General features: G+C 54.7%; 1 protein-coding gene across 1 annotated transcript; it reads left to right on the top strand.

The window, feature by feature from the left end:
- Nucleotides 1-342: 342 nt before the first annotated feature.
- On the top strand, nt 343-20,880 carry LOC309377561 (uncharacterized protein). The gene is made up of 14 exons (XM_081925011.1): nt 343-504; nt 8,607-8,659; nt 9,015-9,127; nt 10,479-10,553; nt 12,937-13,077; nt 13,569-13,646; nt 13,784-13,935; nt 15,827-15,881; nt 16,172-16,246; nt 17,093-17,213; nt 18,769-19,470; nt 20,322-20,407; nt 20,488-20,545; nt 20,643-20,880. Exons 1-14 carry the CDS (start codon nt 413-415, stop codon nt 20,711-20,713), a joined length of 1,872 nt encoding a protein of 623 aa, XP_081781137.1. The 5' UTR covers nt 343-412; the 3' UTR covers nt 20,714-20,880.
- The last annotated feature ends 2,534 nt before the right edge of the window (nt 20,881-23,414 follow it).

Below are 23,414 nucleotides of genomic sequence, written 5' to 3'. Positions count from 1 at the left end.
CCAGCTCGGCCATTATTATGAGACTTTATGAAGGTGCAACACAGAGCCAAAATACTGGAACCCAGAGCCGAGGCGCGGCCACGCCAAAATCCACGCATCTCCCGAGGGCGCCACGTCCAGGGGGCTGAGGCTCAGCTGGAAAGCAGGGCTGGGGCAGCTACTCCACCCTCGGGGGGGCAGGCTGCAAAGGCGGCGGCGGCACCCGAGGACGAGACCCGCCTGGCAGAGACTCCCGGCCGCTTCTCCTTCTGCGCCCCGACGGGGCGGGCCAAAGGGAAGCTCCGGGCCGGTCCCTCCCCCGGTGGGCTGGGGCTGGGGCGGGGCTCGGGGGGGGGAGGGAGGTCCTTCCCTGGCTGCCGACGCGCGGGGAGTCCGGCCGGCCGTCTGTGGGGCGCCGTCGGGGGTCGTCGAGATGGGCAGCGGCGGCGTCAACCTGGAGAAGCACAGCCTGGCGCTGCTGGCCGCCAAGGGCGACGTGGCGAGCGGGAGAGCGGCCGCCAGCTGGTGAGTGGGGGGCGCAGGGGGGCGTCGGGGGAAGCCCCGCGGGACCCACGTCTGGGGGCGGCGGGGGAGGAGGAGGGGTCCTTCCCAGGGCGCCCCTCTGGGTGCCAGCCCGCCCTGAGAAAGAAGGACGCGCCAGGCGCAGGCCCGTTGGGTGCTCAGCCGCTGCCAGGCAGCCATGGGGAGCCTTTCGGGACGGGAGGAAGCCGGGAGCCCCGACGGGAGACCTGCACGCCCACCCAGCAGCTCCAGAAGGCAGGGAGGCTGAGGTTGCCCCCTGGGATCGGGGCCCTACACTCCCCCTCCAAGAACGAGGAGGAGGCAAGGCCGCCCCCTCCATGAAAGGCAGCTGGGGGTCGCCCCAAAGATCCGTCCAACGGGCCGGGACTCCGCAAAGGCAGCCTTAGGCCAGGGTTCCTTCGCCAGCGTTTGCCAACCAGGCGCCCTCTAGGAGTTTTGGAACCTCCCATCCCAGAATCAAAGCATGGCAGGGCTGGAAGGGACCCCCAAGGGCCATCTAGTCCAACCCCAACCAGTGTGGGTCAGGGATGATGGGAGTTGAAGTCCAAAGTGTCTGGAGAGGCTCCCATAGGTTGGCAAAAGGCTGCAGTGGGCAGTGGCATCCTGGCTAAATGACTTGAAATCACAATCAAACCCCAAGCAGAGGAAGGTCAGAGTGTCATGGCTGCTCCTTGCGCCCCCTCCCTGAATGGGAAGAGGGAAATCCAGGCTGCTGGGCGAGGAAGAGGGAGCCCCACGCCAGGCTGCAAGGGATGGGGCAGGATTCAGTCCTTGGGGAAGGTGCCACCCTGCATGGGGAGGGCATTGGCAATGCAGGCTTGCCTAAGGGCCCGTCTGGGCCAGGATCCTGACCTTCTCACGGTGGCCTCTGGGAACCCAGAAACCAGGATCTTACCCCAACAGAGCCCTGGTGTCTAGTAGCCATGGGTAGCCTTATCTGGGTCATCCGGGACCCCCAAGCAGCCCTGACTGCCTAGATATCCTGCCCCCAGCCCGTGCAACCAGTTTTACTCACCTGAATTAGGGGGTGCATTTTGCCACAAATTTTGGTGGGCGCCTTATAGCTGCTTATTGCTCCTTGGACCCTTTTGCACCCGGGGCCAGGAGCACATACACCCCAAACACCCCCACTGGGCCTTCCCCACCCCCCTCTCAGGATCAGGCCCCTCAAGGACTCCTGGCACCTCTTGTTTTGGGTAAATGTCAGGTGCTCTTTGTCACCAGGTGATTAATCCCGGCTGGCCACCTGCCCTCACCTGGCGGCTGCTTAACTCTTCCCTTCCCAGCCGGCTCTGGCTTAATCCTGCCTCCAAGGACGTCCCTGGAGGAGGAGATGGGGCTGAGGCAGCAGCAGCAGCCGCCGTGGGGCTGGCTGTGGGGAGGGCGAGAAGGACACGGGTTATGAAACGGCTGTGGATTTTGGACTTATTTTCCAACCTGCCGAAACCAAGGGGAGAGGCAGCTGGATCAGGCCAGATCAGTCTCATGTCCTCCAGGCAGCACAGTTATATAATCCTGGGGAGTGATGGGAATTGGGGGGGGGGGGAGGCTGGCAGGAGAAGTGGAGGATGTGGTTTCTGCAGCTGGAGCAAAGATGGTCCCTTTTGCCACCTCGTTTTTGGGGGGTTGCAGTGCGAGGTCTTGCATTTATATGTGTCTTGCATTTCTGCCCCACCTTTTACTCCACGGAGCTCCAGGTGGAATACATGGTTCTCCCCCCCCCCCCAATTAATCCTAACAGCAACCCCAGACCGCTCAACTGACAACTCAGAGGAAACCCAAAGCAAAAATTTGCGGGAAAATGGGATGGTTATACAAGATATTTTCAAAAATACAAGAATAGTTTAGCATTCGAGTGACAAAGGAACTAAAAGGAGGGGGACAACAATTAAGGACTTATTATGTTTTCAGAATGTATTAGAAAATTTATATAGAAATATATTGTTTTGTGTACATTGTAAGAGAAAATGTCTGCAAAGGGACTTGACAGGAAGTCAAAGTTGAAAAGATTTTGGAAGATGAAGGGGGGGAAATATTTACTTTCATTACTAGCATTTTGTGTGTGTGTGTCTGCACATATGTGTGTTTTTGTATGGAATGTTTGGGAGGAAATAATACGGTAAATAACAAACTAAATATTGATGTATGTAATTTTTATTTCTTCATTATATTTAGCGGTAGTATGGCTGAATTTTTTTTGTAACATAAAATCACTCAATAAAAATTATTTTAAAAAATAATAAAATCCTAAGAACAACCCTGAAAGGTAGGCTAGGCTGAGAGGCAGGGACAGCGCCCAGGGTCACCCAGTGAGTTTCCTGGCAGAGTGGGGGATTCGAACCCTGGTCCTACACTCTAACCATGGCAGCATTGCGCCAGCGTCACCCTCTATCTGCTTGGCTTTCCTGAGGCCTCCAGGCAGAGGCGCTATGTTTGCCTGCGCATGTGAGCACATGTTGCGCGTGGAGCCCTTTCCTTTCTGCCCTGGGGGAGGCGGCGCTGCCATGTCTGCAGACACTCACCCCCCATGCCAGCAAAAGGGGGTGGGAATCTCTGGGAAGTGAAAGGGCAGCCCTAGACCAAAGCTCAGCTTCGGAATGGGGCTGGGCTTGGGGGGAGAGGGAGAGACCCAGCCCGATGGGCGGGGTACAAATAATAAATTATTCTTATTCTTATTTGGTATGGGCTGCCCAGGTGGAGGCAACTGGAACCCCCACCAGGAAGTTCTTAGCAGTGGAATCCAGCCAGGCTGGCTCTGGTTCTCGGCAACAAAAGAAGGCTTGCCTTACCTGCCCGGACAGGTGTGCCTCAGGTGTGTGGCAGGGATTTCTCTGGGACTCCGTGAGGGCACACTGCCCACTTTCTGGCAACGACCAGCCGACCTGCCTTGCCTCCTTCTCCCTACCTGAGAAATCTGGACGTACCTTCAGAGCTCAGGCCGCCAGGGCTGCTTGTAGCGCCAGGGCTCAGAAAAGAGTGCCCCTGAGCATATGCAGAATGCCTTTCCCTTCAGAGCGAGCTGAGGGAACCCCTGGGCCTGCTGCCTCTGGCTTTGTGTCCCAGGTGGTGGCAATGCCCCCCCCTTTTCCTCCGAGAAGCTGGATTCTCCCCTAAGGGCTGAATCCTACTTGCTCTGAGAAGAACCATTCTCCTGACATTCTTACGCTGTTCCACCATCTTCCCAGGCAGATCAGAGGGCAGCGGTGTCCTTGCCCCCACTTCTGGCCGGCTGGGGGGGCTCCAAGCCCCTTTGAGCCTTTCCTGTGGGGCTCCATCCTGCCTCGGCCAGAAGAGGGGCATCAGCCAAGCCCCCCTCCCATTGCAGCACCCATGACACACGTCTTATTTATCTATTGCAAAGAGCTGAATGTGGCATGCGTCGTTCTCCGTCCCCACAACAACCCTCAGTGAGCAGATTTGAACCCAGGTCCCGGCCCGACACAGTCACGCCAGATCTCTGAAGTGTCAGAGCTCAGCCTCTGGCCCCCATGCCCTCCCCTTCTTCCCCAAATGTTTCGCGTCTGAGCGCTGAGTGCCTGGGCTGGGTGTGCAGGCTGTAACAGGATCTGGCGCAGACAGGGAAGGAGGGCCGCAGGGGGGCTGGCGGAAAAAGCCTTTCATCCGCTGCCAGCCCCATCACCTCACCCTGATGCCCTGAAGGGGAGGCTGCACCCAGTTGCAGAATTATTGCTAGAAGTAGGAACTGTGGCGGGGAGGTGTGAGTGTGGAGGGGGGGGTTGTGGCCAGCAGTGGGGCCCAGCCCCACAGTAGGGGGTGAAGGATCTGGGGCAGGAGGGGGGTGTCTCAGTCAGTGGAGAGCATAAGATTAGCCAGCTAGAACAGGCCAGGGGCCCACCTAGTGCAGCGCCCTGTTCTCACAGGGGCTGACCAGGTGGGGAACCCGTAAGTAGGATTCGAACACAAGAGCCCCCTTCCCTCCTGGGGTTTCCAGGAACAGGCATTCAGAAGCATCACAGTGGAGGCAGACAGCCATCCATACGATACAATTGTTGTTGATGATGATTAGTCGTTTAGTTGTGTCCGCCTCTTTGTGACCCCCTGGACCAGAGCACGCCAGACACTCCTGTCTTCCACTGCCTCCCGCACTGTCCCACCATCTCGTCCTCTGTCGTCCCCTTCTCCTTGTGCCCTCCATCTTTCCCAACATCAGGGTCTTTTCCAGGGAGTCTTCTCTTCTCATGAGGTGGCCAAAGTACTGGAGCCTCAGCTTCAGGATCTGTCCTTCCAGTCAGCACTCAGGGATGATTTTCTTCAGAATGGAGAGGTTGGATCTTCTTGCAGTCCATGGGACTGTCCCATACGGAAGAATGAAATTGAAAAATCTACATAAGACATTCAAAAACCCCTAAAAACTCTGAAACCCCATTTAAAAATACAACATACTATAGAGACTCCTTATGCTGAGTTTAGAACCAGAATTGCATTTGCGTAGAAACTGTTTCTCAGGCGGCTAGTCCTAGTCTTTATAACCCTGGACCTTCTTCCAGAAGGCAGACGCTGAAAGAGATCATTTCCGGGGTGCGCACTGTCCTGCGCTATCTCTGCAGCTTGCTTATGGCACCAGGAAGCGTAGATTTGATCCAAGGTGGGAAGAGTGCACCCAGTTATTCTCTCCGCAGTCTTTACAATCCTGGACAGCATTGTTTTTCCCCTGACTGTGCAACTCCCACATCACACGCACAGAACATAAGTTAATACAATGGTAAAATGCCATCAACTGGTCCTTTGAGAGATTGTTTTTCTGGAGGATTCTCAGAAAATATAACCTCTGCTGTGCTCTCTTCATCAGGTCTTTGCTGTTTTCTCAGGTTAGGTCATCTCTCCACTCCATTCCCAGAAATCGAAACACCGAGACCTGTTCCAAGCACTTCCCCTCAATATTGAGTGGCTGAATATTCAGTTTACATTTCCTAAAGTCCACAATAATCTCTTTTGTTTTCTTTAAGTTAAGGAGTAAGTTGCTTTTGTTTTTTGTTTTTAGCCTTCTCCTCCTCCATGAATCTGTCTAATTCTCTTTTAAAGCCATCCTTGCCACTTGTGGCAGGGAGTTCCACAGGTTAACCCTGTCCTGAACCTTCCAACCTCCAGCTTCACGGGACGTGCACAAGTTCTGGGAAGCCTTTTTCTCTCTGCACTCTGTCCATGCTCCTCTCCTGGCCTTTCCCCTGAGCCAAACAGCCCCAAACGACTCCATGTTTCCTCCTGGGGCTTCTGCCCCACTGTTTTCTCCTTGGAGGGGGCTGGGAGGCAACTGTGTGCCCAGGGAGGGGGGCTTCAAGGGGGGGCTGCGTCCCAAGTGGCTCCTTCCAGAGACCAGGCAGGCCTGCTGGGCTTCCCCTGCCCCCCTGCCTGCCCCATTGTGCTCCTGGGGGGGTGAAGAATTGTTCTGGAAAGGATGCATTTCCTCTCATTCAGGTCCAGATGCTGGAAGGGGGAGGGGGGCTGCTCCCTCGGCCGAGACCTATAGGAAGTCAGGGCGGGGGGGTCAGTTAATTGGTTGGTTTAATTAATTAAATTGGTTTAATTAATCAAGGGGGCGTGCATGGTTCTCCCCCTTCTCACTTAACCCCCACAACGACCCTGCGAGGCGGGTTAGGAATTTCAACATAACAATTTATCAAAAATACATCTTCCTCATTTCCCCCCCCCATTTTCCTCCTCCCCCCTCCCCAAAAAGGAACCCCCTCTCCCACCCCAGACTTTCCTCAGCTCCTCTCTCTGGCTTCTCAGCACATTTTATTCTCTCCACATTATAAAATTGTAATAATAATTGTAATAATTAATAATAATAATAATCTGTTATTTATACCCCGCCCATCTGGCTGGGCTTCCCCAGACACTCCACTCTGGGCAGCTTCCAACCAAATATTGAAATACAGTTCATTTTGTTGTTTCTTTAAGTACTTTGTAAAAGGTTCCCATTCTTCTTTAAAGTTACACTTGTCCTTGGCACGTAGTTTGTGTGTCAATTTCGCCAACTCCGCGTAATCCATCAGTTTCTCTTCCCACATTTCTTTCCTCGTTCTTCCATCCTTGTGCTATTAAGACTCTTGCTGCCGTTGTCACATACATAAAGATATTTCTGAATTTCCTTGGCAGGTCTTTTCCTACAATCCCTGGGGGAGACCCTTTCGGAGCATGGAGGGCCCCCAAGCTATCCTGGCTCAGGCTGTGGCCTCTCCTCTCCGCAAGGGGCTCATCCTTTTGCGAAACTGTCGGCCAGCAAGCCTTGCAACATCCTCCTGCGATGCATTCCGTGCATTAACGATGTGCTGCTTGAAAAAGGATTTCCGCTGCCAGATTCTTTGGATACCCCAAAGCTCCTGCAGACTTCGCCCCCCCTCCCTTGCTGGGCTCCATCTGTGGCTGCCTTAGGAGGCACATAGGCGCATGGATCCAGCCCCCTCTTCTCACTGAGGCCGAGCAGAGGCCCCCATGGGAAGCCCGCAAGCAGAATTCGCACACAAGACCCCTCCTGTGGTTCCGGCTGCTGGCTTTCTGAAGCCTTGCTGCCTCCGACCATGGAGGTAGAGCCCAGCCATCGTGGCTAGGAGCCGACTCCCCTCCATGAATTATTATTATTATTATTGTTGTTATTAATTTTTATTTATACCCCCCCCCCCCAGCCAAGACTGGGCTCAGGGTGGCTAAAACCAGATATAAAACAGTTGATTGAAATACAACTTAAAAACAAGATTAAAATACAGCATTAAAACATTAAAATACAGCCTCATTTCAATGGGAACTCGAATCAAAAACTTTTTGGGGGATGAAACCTGACCGTGGAGGTACACCCCTGAACCTGAGTCAGCCCCTTTTGCCTGCCTGTAACTGGCATTGCTGCCAACCTGGGCACTGAGATGAGCCCGGCAGCTGTGTGGGTTTGGGGCTGTGTGTTCCTGTTCCCTTTCTTCTCATGCATCCATCCAGAAGGGTTTGGAATGGGCCTGGCTGGAGTTTCCCAAGGAAGCCTCAGAACTTGACCCGGGGGGGGGGGGCTGCAGTTGGAGCCTGGACCCTCGGGGGGGGCAGGTGGAAGCTCAGGCCAAGTTGAGGTGAGGCTGGTTGTGGGGAACCAAAGAGCTGCGGGGGTTGCAAAGTGGCTTGGGGGCCTTCCTCACCCAGGAGGTGAATGCCACCATGACAGCGTCCAGGCGCAAGAGGGGGCAGAGAGGAGAGGCCCCCCACTATGTCTTCAGCTCCTAAGGTTGGACTACAATACAATACAATACAATAATCTTTATTGTCATTGTCCCATACAGGACAACGAAATATCTTCTTAAGACAATCAAAAACCAACAAGCCTGGTTAGCCCCCTAAAAACTCTGATACCCCATTTTTAAATACAATATACTCCCATAAAAGGTAAAGGACCCCTGACCATTAGGTCCAGTCGTGGCCGACTCTGGGGTTGCAGAGCTCATCTCGCTTCATTGGCCGAGGGAGCCGGCGTACAGCTTCCGGGTCATGTGGCCAGCAGGACTAAGCCACTTCTGGCGAACCAGAGCAGTGCATGGAAACGCCAGAGCGGTACCTATTTATCTACTTGCACTTTGACATGCTTTTGAACTGCTAAGTTGGCAGGAGCAGGGACCGAGCAACGGGAGCTCACCTGTCGCAGGGTTTCAAACTGCCGACCTTCTGATCAGCAAGTCCTAGGCTCTGTGGTTTAACCCACAGTGCCACCCGCGTCCCTAGAGACTACCTTACACTGCGTTTAAAACCAAAATCGCATTTGGATAGAAACTGTTTCTCAGGCAGCTAGTCCTGGTCTTTATAACCCTGGACCTTCTTCCAGAAGCTGAAAGAGATCATTTCCGGGGTGCGCACTATCCTGCGCTATCTCCACAGCTTTCTTATGGCACCTGGAAGCATAGATTTGATCCAAGGTGGGAAGAGCGCACCCAGTTATTCTCTCCGCAGTCTTTACAACCCTGGACAGCGTTGTTCTTTCCCTGGCTGTGCAGCTCCCAGACCACACACACAGACCCTCGGGGTTCCCTTCCAATTCTGCAATTCTGTGCTTCTGTAATGGGACACCCTCCTTTCTGTCTCCCGCCCAGGGCCCTCTTTTCCTACGAAAAAGCCAACGAGCTGAAGCTCCTGGACTCTGGAGGTAAGACTTCGAAGCCCCTGGATAATTCTGCAGCCCGTGGCGCTTCTCCCTTGTGGACCAGGGATTTAATCTTGCGGGTGCTTAATTTCTGCTGCTACTGGCATTGACTTTTCTGTATTTTTAACGTTATTTTGATTGTTTAATTTATATTGTATAATTATTTGTTACATGTATATCAAACCAGGCTCACAAAGCATGTATACTTCTTGGGATGTTTTCATTTGCTTCTGGCTACTTTTGTTACATTTCTGAAATTCCGTAATTGCGCGTGGTTTAACTATGGAAAGGCGACTTGCAGAGAAATGAAGGACATTTTGATGTTTGCTCCTTTCCTCTTCCCCACTTCCCTTTCCAGCCGGGGGTCCCGATGAACTGGCCAGGCGCTTCCAGAGCGGCAGCGTCATGTACGGCCTGTGCCGCCTCCCAGATGCCGCCACGGGGCAGCAGCACGTGGTCCTCATCAGCTGGGTGAGCCGGGGGTCTGCCTGGGCAGGGGGTCTTCTCAGGAGGGCGGCTGGGTCCCCGTTGCAAAGAGGGGCTGCACAGAAAAGGGCTTTTAAGCTTGTGAATAAATGACTCGAGTGTTCAGGGTGAGCCAGGGGCGCCAATGTGCCCCCCACATTAAGTGGGCCTGGCATCACGTGACCCACGTGAGCCTGGCATGCCAGCGTTCACCCAGGGATGGCGTAGGATGGCGGCCCCTTCAATATTGGGAGGGCTCGGCCCCCTGCCCAGAAATATTGAGAGGCCTGAAGCCCCTTCTGTCCCCTATAGTTGGGGTGAGCAGTACGCTGATGACACAAGACTTCTTCACGCAGTTAGACTATGGAACTCCTTGCCACAGGAAACAGAGGAGGGGAGAGGGTTGCCCTTGGGTCTGGATCCTGTTTGCCTGCAAGTTTCCCACTGGGGCATCTGGTTGGCCACTGTGAGGACAGGATCCTGGACTGGCTGGTCCCCCATGGGCCTGATCCGGCAGGCTCATCCCGCGTTCCCCTGCACAGCCTCTGCCTAAGTTGTGGGAACTGCAAAGCCGCTCTCCTCCCCAGTGGGCTCAGAGACTGGGGGGTTTTGTGGGGGGGGGGTTGCTGACAACCCCCCCACCCTACTTGCTGCTTCCTGCCAGGCTCCTGGGGGGGGGGTTCTCCTGGAAGGGAGCCACGCAAGAGCCAGGAACCTCCTTATCTGGCTCCTCCTCTTGCTGCCTTCGCTTCTGCCAAGCGCTGGCGTCTTCAGAAATCCCAGCGGTGAATTCTGCAAAGGGGTCAACCTCCTAATGAGCTCCTCTGCGAAGGAACAGGGCTAACGGGCATGTGCAGAGTGCACGCACCCCTTCGCAGTTGCCATCGGATTCCACACATCGGATTCCAGGTGCCCCCAAGGGAAACCCGTGAGCAGGATCCAAGCACAAGTGCAACTTTTCCCTCTTGCAATTTCCCGCAACTGGCATTCAGAAGCATTGCAGAGCCATTAGTAGCCCAAATTGCTCAACCCTTTCCTGATCCAAAATGTCCTGGATTTTATGAAGGGGACCTCAAAGGCCATCCAGCCCAACCCGCTGTGGATGCAGGAACCCCGCTTCCTACGCCCGCCTACCTGAGAGGCGGGTTCCCTTGGGAAACCTCCGGGCAAAGCAGAGCCCCCTTCTTTCCCTTCCCTGCCCCCTGCCTTGCCAGGAATTTCTCGGTCTGGGCAGCTGCACTGCGGGCGACAGGCCAGCTCCCTAGATTTGGGGCCCCTCTCTTTAAATCCTGCTGCTTTGCCCCGGAGGCCTTCTGGGAAAGGCGTCTGAACTTCTGCCCCTTCTCTTTGGCACCAGGTTGGCGAGAAGGTCTCAGAGCAGCAGAAGCAGGCCTGTGCCGGGCACCTGCCAGCCATCCGAGCCTTTTTCAAGGTGAGCAGCCAGCATCCATCAGAAATGGCCGTTTCCCCTGGGTGGGGAGTGAGGAAGGGGCTGCCCCAGACCTCCCTGCCCCCCTGCCTGGCAGTTTTGGACAAGTCCCTCGCTTTATGCGCCCCCTCGCCCAGCTTGTCCGGAGTTTTGGGCTGGGTTGCCGATGACAGTATGCTGATGACACCCAACTCTATCTGTTGATGGACGGCCATCCTGACTCAGCCCTGATCAGATGCTTGGAAGCTGTGGCTGGATGGTTACGTGGGAGCCGGTTGAAGTTAAATCCTTCGAAACAGAGGTCCTCTGGCTGGGTTGGGAGGTTTTGGGATTGGGGGGGGGCAACTCCCATCTCTTGCGGGGGCGCAATTATTGCCAGCACCGTCCGTTAAGAGTTTGGGTGTAATCTTCAACACCTCCCTCTCCATGGAGGCGCAAATTGCGGCTATAACAAAAGCTATAACATTTTTTCATCTCTGCCAAGCTAAGCAGTTGGCTCCTTACCTCTCTCGCCCTGACCCAGCCACTGTCATCCACGCGACAGTCACCTCCAGACTGGATTATTGGAACTCGCTCTGCGTGGGGCTGACCCAGAAACTCCAGCGGGTGCAGAATGCTGCGGTGAGACTCCTTACGGGGTCCCCGCCATGGGATCACATTCACCCAGTGCTATACCAGCTGCACTGGCTCCTGGTGGAGTACAGGATCAGGTTTAAGGTGCTGGTTTTAACCTTTAAAGCCCTATACGGCCTAGGACCCTCGTACCTACAGGACCGCCTCTCCTGGTATGTCCCACAGAGAAACTTACGGTCTTCAAATAAAAACATCCTGAAGGTCCTAGGCCACAGGGAGGTTAGGCTGGCCTCAACCAGAGACAGGGCCTTTTCGGCCGTGGCTCCAATCTGGTGGAACACTCTGTCCCAAGAGACTAGGGCCCTGCAGGACTTGACATCTTTCCGCAGGGCCTGCAAGACAGAGCTGTTCCACCAGGACTTTGGCCAAGGCACAGCCTGACCCCCTCCTTTGGTAATCCTCACAGAACTCCAGTGGTTGCCATTAATTTGATTTGAACTGATTTTATAATGAAATGATTTTAGAATGTTTTGTTATTTTACTGTTGTTAGCCGCTCTGAGCCTGGCTTTGCCTGGGGAGGGCGGGATATAAATAAAAATTTATTATTATTATTATTATGGAGGATCCTGACCCCCACACCCCGGGAGTGTGGGAAGAGGGAAGCGCTTGCCCCCTTTTTGATCCTCAAGAGGAGACAGCTGCTCCTCCAGCTCCTTGCTCTCTCTTCCCTCTCCCTGCCCCCCCCAGCTTTGCCTCCCAGGCTTCCTCCTCGCAGCCGGAAGGGACCCAGCTGCAAACATCTGGTTCCCAAGAGGTTCTACATTCCAGGAATCTGAGGCTGGAATGCGTTTTCTCCCAGGCTGCCGTCCCAGACGCTCCCTCGATCGCCCTGGCAACTGTCTGGGTGGGAAGGGCTCGGGGAATTGGCAGGCTCAACGGCAAGAGGGAAATGGGCCCCCCCCCATGGCCCCTCTCATGCCACACCTTCTAGGCCAGGGGTAGGCAACCGAAGGCCCGGGGGTCGGATCCGGCCCAGTCGCCTTCTAAATCTGGGAATCTAAGTCCGGGAATCAGCGTGTTTTTGCATGAGTAGAATGTGCCCTTTTATTTAAAATTCATCTCTGGGTTATTTGTGGGGCATGGGAATTAATTCATATTTTATTTCAAAATATAGTCCGGCCCCCCCACAAGCTTTGAGGGACAGTGGACCGGCCCCCTGCTGAAAAAGTTTGCTGACCCCTGGTCTAGGCACTCCCAAAGTGTTCAGGTGGGGGGGGGGAGAAAGATGCGCTTGCTGGGCAAAGGCTCCCCCCTGCCGCCTCATGCTTCCTAAGAGAATCGTAGAGTTCAGTGGGACCCCCAGGGGGCATCTAGTCCAGCCTCCAGGAATCGCAACTACGGCACCTCTGACATGGCTCTCCATCCTCTGCAACGAAGGAGAACCCACCACCTTCTGAAGGAGTCCCTTCCACCATCTCTTACCATCAGAACGCTTTTAATATTGAGCTGGAATCTCCTTTCTCGCAATTTGAACCCATCAGTTTTGGTCCTGCAGGGAACACACTCTGCACATGCTCAAGGGCACTGCCACCTTCCCGTTTTCAGGGCCGGGTCTTCCCTGCCCCTCCTTCCTGCTCTCTTCCCGCTGGGCTGCCTCCTTCTCCAGCAGTTTCCCCTGGCCCCAATCCCTGGCAATGGAGGCCTGGATGTGCTGATGGGGTTTGTGGTCCCCCGCTTGGGGGAGGCTGGTGCTGTGTGCCCCCCCACCCTGGGTGAGAGTGCCCAGTGCTTCCCCTCTGCTCCCCCCTGCAGGAAGCCCGCCTGGTGGTGAAGGCGTCCCGAGCGGAGGAGGTGACGCAGGAGGGACTGAGGCACTCGCTGCCCCTGGCTGCCCCGCCAGGAGGTCCTGAGACCCCGAAGAAGGCACCGCTGGGTGACCCTCAGGAGCTGGTGGTAAGGAGGAGCCGGGGGGTTGGGTCCCTTGGGTGGGGAGGGGCAGCCAGCGCCCCAGGGGATCGGGCCCGGCAGCTGGGGGAGCCTGGAACACCCAGGAGAGGGTGGGTTTCCAAATGGCCTGTGTGTGTTTGTAGGGGAGTGCCAGTGGTTGGGGATAGACAGGTCGCCTGTGGCCCCTTGGCATCCAGAGGCTTCCCTTGTGCCAGCCTCTCAGGCAAAGAATTGCTGAGTCAGAAGGGGCACCAAGGATTATCTAGCCCAACCCACAATTGCAGGGGGTTGGACTATATGACCCTTGGGGTCCCTTCTAATTCTACGATTCTATTTAATCTGCACGACAACCTGTGAGGTGGGTTAGGCTGAGGGGTGCTGACTGGCCACCAAGCAGGATTCAAACCCCCTCCGAGTGGGGATTTGAACCCTGGTTTCTCTCGGGTCCTAGCCCGGTGCTCTAACCACTGTGCCACTCTGCCGGTTCTTACCTCCAGGGCACCAACTACAAGAAGACCAACCCAGCGCTGGAGATCCTCCGCACCAAGAGGGACTCCTTCTGGGCGCAGGCGGAGGTGAGGGGGGTGTCAGGGGGAGGCTCTCCTGCCCGCTGGGCACCCCTGGCACAGGGGCAGGGCCCCCCCCAGCTGCAAGGGGGGGTTGGGGTGGCCCCTGGCCTGGCCTGACCACACAGCTGCTTCCCCCCCCCAAGAGGGAAGAGGAGCAGCGGCGGGAAGAGGAGCGCCGCCGGGCGCAGGAGGAGCGTCGGCGCTGGGAGCGGCAGCGCATGGAGGAGGAGCGCCGGGAGGCGGCCGAGAGGGAGCGCCGGGTGCAAGAGAAGGAGCAGCTTGTCCAGGAGCAGAGGTGGGTGCTCAGTCTTGGGGGGGGGCTGCAGGGAAACGGGGGCTCTCCCATGTAGTGGTCAGGTGGGATTGCTAGGAGGAATTATGAAATATGAATCAGGCCATTGTGTCCGCGGTGAGAGCACTGCATTGACTTGGTTTGATTCATTCACAATAATTTCTGATCGAATCCCACAAGCCTCTGCATCTTTGCTTTCTCTACACCTGACAGACAGGTATAAGCATCCTAGGACACAGACCAGTCGCCGGCTGCTCCATCAGGCATCCTGGGCCATAAAAGATAGTAGGCCGTTTCTTTGATGTGCCCTTCCTTGGTTTTGTTCATCTTAGGGCCTGGAAATAGTTTCACAGGAAGGTGATGAAGATTTTTGTTGTTGTTGGTTAGTCGTTTAGTTGCGCCAGGCCCTCCTGTCTTCCACTGCTTCCCACTGTTTGGTCAAACTCATGCTGGTAGCTTCGAGAACACTGTCCCACCATCTCGTCCTCTGTTGTCCCCTTCTCCTTGTGCCCTCCATCTTTCCCAACATCAGGGTCTTTTTCAGGGAGTCTTCTCTTCTCATGAGGAGGCCAAAGTCTTGGAGCCTCAGCTTCACGATCTGTCCTTCCAGTGAGCACTCAGGGCTGATTTCCTTCAGAATGGAGAGGTTGGATCTTCTTGCAGTCCATGGGACTCTCCAGAGTCTCCTCCAGCACCAGAATTCAAAAGTATCCGTTCTTCGGCGATCAGCCTTCTTTATGGTCCAGCTCTCACTTCCATACATCACTACTGGGAAATACCGTATTTTTCGCTCTATTAGACGCACTGGACCATAAGACGCACCTAGTTTTTAGGGGAGGAAAACAAGAAATAAGAAAGCAACACAAAGCATGCTGAGCTAAGAGGGAGCGCTCACACCGATCCCCCTTGCCCTCCTGGCTTCAGCAAAATCAAGCCTCCTGGCTTTCCCCCCACCTCCCGCAAGAGCCGCGCACTCTTTAAAGGGAGCACGGCTCTTGGGGGCTTTTTCTGGGCAGCGATCCCGCTGGCTGTCCTGGCTTCTTGCTTGGCCACGCGGAGCCTCTCCCGGGCAAGGGGAGCCTTCACCCCCTGCCCGGGAGAGGCTGCGCACAGCTAAGGTTCCCCCAAGAGCCGCACCCTTCTCCCTTGGGGAAAAGTCCCCAAGAGCCGCACACACGCTCCACACGGCTCTTTAAAGGGAGCGCTGAGCAGAGCCTCCCGCCTGCATTCGCTCCATAAGACGCACACGCATTTCCCCTTACTTTTTAGGAGGGGAAAAGTGTGTCTTATGGAGCGAAAAATACGGTATCTCCTTGCCATCCTTCCTCTCCTGTTTACTCCCATTTATGAGCTCTGGAGTTTCCTAAAAGCATTCCTCTTCGCTTCCTCTTTTATTTACTCTGAATTACATATGCATGCTCAAGTAGGAAATTAACTCTTTGTAGTTAAAAGAATTTCTTCTGATTAACTTTGTCCCCACGTGGTTTTTTTTGAAATGCTCAGAGGTTTGAAATGCTCAGATTGGTTCTTTCGAACACTGTGTAAAAAGTTCTTATGTGAATAAAATGACCTGGGCCCGGGGGTGGAGAGGAATTATTATTATACGCACTCCTCCCAGAGTCTTGCTGGTCTAGCCTCTGTGTGTATTTTATTATCAGAGTCCAATCCTTCTTTTACTTTGGGAAGGCCTCACTCCCACCCTGGTATTGGCGGGGATGGAGGTGGAACACAGCGCAGCTGAACTGTGGAACTCCCTGCTGCAGGAGGCAGCGACGGCCTGAATTTCCTGAGGAGAGGATTTGGGGAAATTCACAGAGGATAAGGCTAGCAATGGCGTCAAGCCGCGATGGCTGTGCTGAATTTATGCCCCCCAAAATCCCTCATTTTCCTGCAGGAAACAACAGGCCCAGCTGGAGGCAGAGGAGCGCAGGAGGGAGCAAGCCCGATGGGTGAGTCAGACTGTGGCAGAATCCGCACCCGTGTCCACAGCCGATTGCTGCCTCTGCTTCCGTGGGGAGGGTGGAGGGTGGGGGCTTAAGCCTGGCCTCTTCCCTTGGGGCAGGAAGGTGACCCCAGAGGTCCAGGGGGTGGCTGCATGTTCAACAGGTGGGGTTTAGCAACAGCCCGGCTGCCAGGCAGGAATCCCACAGGTGACATCTCCTCCAGTTGGGTGGGAGAGGGTTTTCCTGTAGGGCAGGGGACCCTCGGCCCCCCCTGACCCCCCGTCTCCCCCAACCAGGAGCAGCAGCAGCAGGAGCGAGAGAAGGCGCTGGCAGAACGGGGACCCCTGAGCGGCTCTGCTGAGAAGGCCACTGTGAGTGGACGGGGCTGGCTGGGGTTTTGTCTCCCTTTTGCTGAAGATTTAGGGTGGATAAAAGCGTGTAGTTAACCTGTGGAACTTCCTCCCACAGGAGGGCGCGTTGAATTTTTCCACTCTCCCAAAATGAGGGTGCTCAAAAATTGGGAATTGAAAAGATATTTTGCTTAAATTAATGTATTTTAGTTTTGCTGGGCAAGTAAAATGTGGATAGAATTCCACAGGAATCGTTAAAAATGATCACCAAGTACTTGTAATTATATTATAAATTAATATTTTTTATTATTATTAAGCATTCCTTGGCATTTTCAGAAGGTTAAGATTAAAACTCTTTGGTTTTGCAAAAGCAGTTTACGTGCCTCTTCATCGGACGTTGACATACCAAGCTAAATATTGCCCAGTCGCAAAAGTAATAGCAAATTTGAATTCCTAATTCCTGAAAACATCTATTTTAAGTTCCCTCAGCGTAAGAAAATTTGCAAAAAAATAAGTTTCGCTCCCTAAAATGACACAGAATGCTTCTGAATGGGAAAGCACAGGAGGAGAGACTTGCTCTGGTGTTGATTCTGTCGGCGGCTTTCGCACTCGGGTTCCCTATTTGGCCCTTCTGAAACCCAGATTCTGGGCTGGATGAGTCTCTGGCCTGATCCTGCAGGCTCTTTCTGTCCTTCTGCAAGCCGGAAGAGGGGCTTCCAGGGGGGCCTAGCTGGCTTCCGTGGGACACCCAGGCCCCTCCTCTCCTCCTGTGGCCCCCGGGCTCCTCCTCCTCCATGGGCCAGATCCTGCGTTGGCCCCCTCCCTGCAAGCCCCCCCCAGCCAGTCCTCTTCTCCTCCTTCCCGCAGGAGGCGGCTGCGCTGGCCTCGCAGCGCCCCCACGACCCCCGAGACTTCTTCCACCAGAGGGAACGCTCCGGCTCGGCGGTGGGGGCCCCCCAGTCACCTTCTCCCACGGGAGGCCGGCCAGGTGAGCGGGGAACCCCCCAACTTTATTGGGGTGCTTCCTTACAAAGGGGAGGGAGGGAGGTCCTGGCACAGCCTTGTACGGAGGGGGTGGGGGGGCTGCAAAAATGCGTCAAGAGTTGGTTGTGAAATGGCAAGCTGGCGTCTGTGGCTGGGTGGGAGGCCGTCTTTCGGGGTTCCTTTGGCTGGGATTCCTGCCTTGCAGTGGGTTGGACTAGATGGCCTCTGGGGCTCCCTTTCAACCCTAAAATCCTATGGCTCTGGCTTAGGGACCAGGAAAGTAACAGGTTTTTTTGTGGGGGGGAGTCACAGGGGCTCCTGCCTGTCTCCTTTCTGGCTGCTACTGGTTCTCCTGATCCTCTTGCCCCAATCCAATAATTAAAAAAACAACCTTCCTGCTTTGAACCGAAATTGGCAGCCCTGGCCGCCTTTGAAAGTCGCAGCTCTTCCACATCTTGGAAATCTCCCTCTTTAAGCCAGAAAACACGGCCACGTTTCGGTTAGGAGGCAGAAAATACCACATTTTTCTCCCTATAGGACGCACCCGAGCAAAGGAGGCACCTAGTTTTTAGAGGAGGGAAGCAAGTCAAAAATATTCTGACTCAAATCAGTGTCGGGGCTGAAGGGGGAAGCCCGGGGTTTCCCCATAAAGCCCCGGCATCCCCAGGCTAGAACAGCGAGATGCTGCGCAGCGCTCGATCTCTCTGTTCTGGCTTCAGGGACAGCCTTTCAAGCCTCCGCAGGACAGAGGGGTGAAGGCACCTCGCTGCCCTGCAGAGGCTTTGCACAGCTAACCCCGAAGCCTTTGGAACGCAGCGCGAGGTCCCGCTGCGCTCCAAAGGCTTCAGGCGGCTATCCCTGAAGCCTGGAGAGCCAGAGGGGTCAGTGCGCACCGATGCCTCTCGCTCTCCAGGCTTCAGCGAAAGCAATGCGTAGCCTCCGGAGCGCGGAGGGAGCACTCCCTCTGCGCTTTGGAGGCTTTGCAATGCTTTCGCTGAAGCCATTCGCTCCATAGGATGCACAAACATTTCCCCTTCATTTTTGGAGGGGGGAAAGTGCGTCCTATAGAGTGAAAAATACGGTACTTTCCCCCACTGCATCTGCCCAGCACCCAGCCAGAAATCTTTTCAGAAAGTTTTGGGTTGCCATATTTTGAAGAGCGAAAAAGAGGACGCTGTGACGATTCTCGTTTTCAATATAGAGCAGGCATCCCCAAACTCGGCCCTCCAGATGTTTCGGGACTACAACTCCCATCATCCCTAGCTAACAGGACCCAGTGGTCAGGAGTGATGGGAATTGTAGTCCCCAAACATCTATAGGGCTGAGTTTGGGGGTGCCTGCTAGAGAGGCTGTGATTTATTGTGGGGGGAGAAGAGAAGAGGAAAGCAAGTCTTCAACCACCAGTTATGCCTCAGCCAAAAAGTCTAGCCGGAGACATTTGGGCAAATTTAAAAAATCCACCCGGACAGAAATTTTACTCTGGAAAAAGAGGACGTGTCCTGGAAAAAGAGGACACATGGCGTGCCTATAATTTTATCTCTCTTTCCCCCTCGGATCAGGACCGCCGCGACGCCCTTTCCTCCGCCACCAGCGCAGCCTGACGGAATCGGCCTACATCTTCCGGGGGCCGGATCCTGCCCCTGCCAGGCGCCCGTCTGGACACTTCTCGCCCTCGCCTCGCTCCCCGCAGGCGGCCCCTCTTCCCAGCCCCCGTCTCCCACCCGCCGGGAACCAGGACCCTGAGCCCAGAAGCCCCCCACCTCCGGCCCCAGAGAGCAGGACCCCCCTCGCCCCCTCCCCGCCTGGGGGGAGCCCGACCCCACTCCTGGCACCCACCCTGCTGGACTCAGGGGACCCTGCCAGGACCCAGCCGCTTGCTGAGGCCTTGCCGCCCCTGGAGGTGCTCGGGGCCCCCCCACCCCACACTCTGCCAGCAGAGTCTGGCCCCCAGCCCCCTTTCGCCCCACATGAGGCAGAAGAGAACCCTTGCATCGGCCACAGTGCTGGCATGGAGTCGCACTCCCTGGCCAGCGCCCCCCGGGCAAAGTCCCCACCTCCAGCCCACGTGCCCCACAGCCTCCCCACGGAAACGGGCTCAGCTCCTCCGCTCGGCAGCCCCCCTGAGGAAGCCCTGGCTGAGGCCGGGGACCTCGCCTCCTTCCGGGGCCCAGATCTCGGAGGGCTCCCCACGGCTGGTGCTCCTGAAGCAGTGGATGGATGCAAGTTTGAGGCTCCCCCGCTGGGAAAGGATCCTGCAACAGGTCAGAACCCATTCCCACCCCCCACGTAGGGGGCAATGCAAAGAGTCCACATTGCTTTCAGGATGCTGGAGTAGAAAGGGCCGGATCCTGCAAGCTCTTCCGCTGTTTCCTGGGGGAACCTTCTCTGGCCAAAACTGGCTGGAGACCCAGACAGACAGATAGACAGAGCTTCCTGTTTTCTCAGGGCCAGATTTAGGTCTGATGTGGCCCTCAGCTCCTGGAGGTAGCGGGGCCCTTTCTATGTCCAGCTGTCCTTTGTCCACAACAAATTGTCGCTGTTTTTTGTGTTGGATATATGCTTTATGGTAATATATGGACCTCATAGGGATCTAAAGCCATTTGCACATAACAAAATATATATTTTATCCAAGTAAAAAGCTTTTTATCTTAGATTTTGGAAATGTACATCTAGGTGTTTTTTTCCTTTAATTTTTTGGCCCCCCCTCAAAAAAGTGGGACCCCCAGTATAGCTTGTTTAGCTTATACAGTCATACCTCATGTTACGTTTGCTTCAGGTTGCAGTTTCAGGTTGCGTTCCGGGGCAACCCAGAAGTACCGGAAAGGGTTACTTCCGGGTTTTGCCGCTTGCGCATGCGCAGACATGCAAAATGACATCACGCGTATGCGCAGACGTGGCGAATCGTGACCCTCGCGTGCGCAGGCACAGGCTGCGTTCTTTTCAGGTTGCAAACGGGGCTCCGGAACGGATCCCGTCCGCAGCCAGAGGTACCACTGTACGTAAATCCAGCACGGGGTGTGTGTGTGTGAATTGGTGCATGCCTTTTTCTTGGGGGGCGGGAAGGTTGGGGGGCAGCAAGACCAGACTCTTCAGCCCCCTCTCCCCTCCGCAGACCCTCCGCCAGCACCTGACTCAGCCCCATACTCTGGGTTCAATGGCACATCGGCCTTGGAAGAGGAGCGCTGGCCCGCAGGACAGGTAAGGCACCTGTGGGCAGGTGGGGCGGGCGGAAGAGAAGGGGCTTGGGGGCTTTTTGCTCAGCAAGTCTCTGCTTCCAGGAGACGCCGTCCGTCGAGACCAAACTCCCCAAGGAATCAACCTGGGATCACAGAGCAGGTGGGTTTCTTCTTTCTTTCCTCCCACCCCCTGGGTGATCTCAGTCCTACTTCACCCCCCCCCCCAAAAAAATAAATCACTGCTTGTCTTTTTGCAGGTGGCAGCAAGGCCCCCGGGGCCGATTCCAGAGAGGAGGGCGAGGACCCCTCCCTGCCCACAGAAGACTAGTTCAAACACTTATGTGGACCCCCCCCGGATGCAATTCGGCCCCCACGCCTGCTTGCTTTGGCTTGGATGAGCCCCTCCTCACCTGCCCACAGCCATCCGCTGCCGCCCCCTCCCAGAAGCAACTCTGCCCCTGCTTTTGTCTTGCCCAATAAAGGAAAAGTGGGAAGTTCGTCTTTGTGGGTCCTCTGTGGGGCAGGACTAGGGAAAGCCCCCCCCCCCCAGGGAATGAACTGGGAGGCGGGGGAGAGCTGAGGGTGGAGGGAGGTTTTGCAGGGCTCCCCCCACCCTGAAGGGCAGAGCCCTAGGGGAGGCCAAGGGTGAGCAGTGGGTCGTGATGCAGCAGCAAAAAAGGCGAATGTGATTCCAGGAAGAAATAGCATTGCTCTTTTCCGCCTTGGTCAGACCGCAGCTGAGGTTCTGGGTGCCTCAGTTTAAGAAGGGTATGGACAAGCTGGAAGGAGGGAAACCAGGAGGACCAAGGCTCTGGAAACCAAGACGTATGAGGAATGGTTGAAGGAGATGGGTATGTTGAGCCTGGGAAAGAGGAGCTATGCTAGCTGCCTTCAACACTCTGAAGGGCCAGCACACGAAAGATGGAGGAAGCTCGTTTCTCCTGCTCTGGAGGGCAGGATGCGAACCCATGGCTTCAAATTACTGTATTTTTCGCTCCATAAGACGCACCTAGTTTTTAGAGGAGGAAAACAAGAAAATATTCTGAACAAAACAGTGGCTGTATAATTTTTGTGGTTCATGCTGTGGCCACAGACATGTGATCTGATGGTGAGTTTTGGGTAGCCCAGTGCAAAAATCCTGAGGGTCCATGTGGATCCGTGCTTTGTAACCACGTTTTTGCACCATTGCAGCCCCACGCAACAGTGGGTGTGTGGTTATTTTGGTGCAGGCTGTAGCCATGGACATGCTATGTGATCTGATGGTGAATTTGGGGTGACCCAATGCAAAAATCCTGAGGACCCATGGGCTTTTACCTTCCCCCTCCCAGGCAGCCTCCTTTATCCCTAGCGTCCCTTAGCTCTCTCCCCAATCGCTTACCCATCAGCGGCTTTGTTTCAATACCCCCTTCCCTCTTAAAAATTCGGCTGCAGGGACCACACATTCACTCCATAAGACACACAGACATTTCTCCTTACTTTTTAGGAAGAAAAAGGTGTGTCTTATGGAGCAAAAAATACGGTACAATAAGTGTTTCTGACTCAACAGCAGTGAGAGTTGTTTGACAGTGGAACAGATGTTCACAAGAGGTGGTGGACTCTCCTTCCCTGGAGGTCTTTAAGCAGAGGTTGGGTGGCCACCTGTCAGGGATGCTTTAGCTGAGATTCCTGCCTTGCAGGGGGCTGGACTAGATGACCCTTGGGGTCCCCCTCAACTCTACTATTCTGTGATTCTCTGAAAATGAATAAATAAAGGGTTGCAGGGAGGCAGCAGCTGGAGGGGCTGGGTCAGTAGACCATGAGACTCTTTATCTTAAGGTTGTGGGTTCGAGTCCTGCACTGGGCAAAAGGTTCCTGCCTTGCGGGGGTTGGACTAGATGACCGTGGGGACCCCTTCCAACTCTACCATTCTACAAAAAGCTGCAGAGTCAGAGCAGGCTGCCCTGGCTCAGAGCTCACCAAAGTCCTGCTGGGCAGAAGACAAAGACTTGCTCTGCTCTCTCCCTCCCTACTTGGGGGTCTGCCAGCCCCCCATGCTGCTGGGGGAACATCACAGACCCACCTCTGAATACTCAGCCTCCCCCAGCACACCTCCCTGGAAGGAGGGAGCCGGGGTCCCCAAGCCCAGAGATGGGGGACTAGCAGTATCTCCCCCGGCCTCTGCGGTGGCGCTTTGGGACCACCAGAAAGCTCATCAGTGTTTGACATCAGCAGTGACATCTAGACCAAAGGAGCATTTGAGCCCCGTTCTCAAGTTTGTTTAAAACCTAAAATAGCCTATCTCCTATTCCTTTGAAAGTTTTTTTAAAACCTTTTTGTAAAGGCAATACTAGAGTTTTCACAGCCGAGTCTACAACTCCTTATTACTTACTGCTTGGCTTTCTTTAAATAGGGCTATGTCTAAAACTTGCCATTTATGTTTTCAAACCTTTTTTGTAAACCCAGGGGAGCATTTCATCAGCCCTGCTCTCGAGTTTGTTTAAAATCAGTTAAGGTTTATGATTTCTCTATTTCCTTCGGAGGAAACTGAATAGTTCAGTGAAACAAAGTTTGTGGCTGGCATCCCGTTAAGGCTTTGTTCAATTCTAGGTTTCTCTAATTTTTTCCTTCAACTTTTTGATTTTTGTTTTTAGTTTAAGTCTATAGTCGATTACTTCTTGTTTCGGGGATTTTCACGGTATTTCGTTTGTTTTGTGTAATTTCAGAGATGTGGGGCTAGCAGTAGCTAATTTGGCCTCTGCGGTGGCATTTGGGGGACCCCCAGAAAGCTCCCCTGAGAAAACCCCCAAGAAAATACTTATGTTTATTTGAGGGAGGGGGAAATGTCAAACAGCTCTACCCATCATCCTCACACCAATTTTTGCAGGGATATGAAGTCTACCAAGGCCTCAGCATTGGAAGGAAGCAGGATGAAGATGGATAATTTTGGGGGACACCAAAGCCATCCAGCCTCTTTTGAAGCCCCCCCTCCAATATATATACACAGCCATACACACACAGTCCAGACCCCACCTCTCGCATTGACAAAAGAA

Source organism: Podarcis melisellensis (assembly GCF_964234715.1).
Source record: "Podarcis melisellensis genome assembly, chromosome: 9".
NCBI lineage: Eukaryota > Metazoa > Chordata > Lepidosauria > Squamata > Lacertidae > Podarcis > Podarcis melisellensis.
Note: the sequence above shows the minus strand (reverse complement) of the source record. Positions and strands in the feature narration are given on the sequence as shown.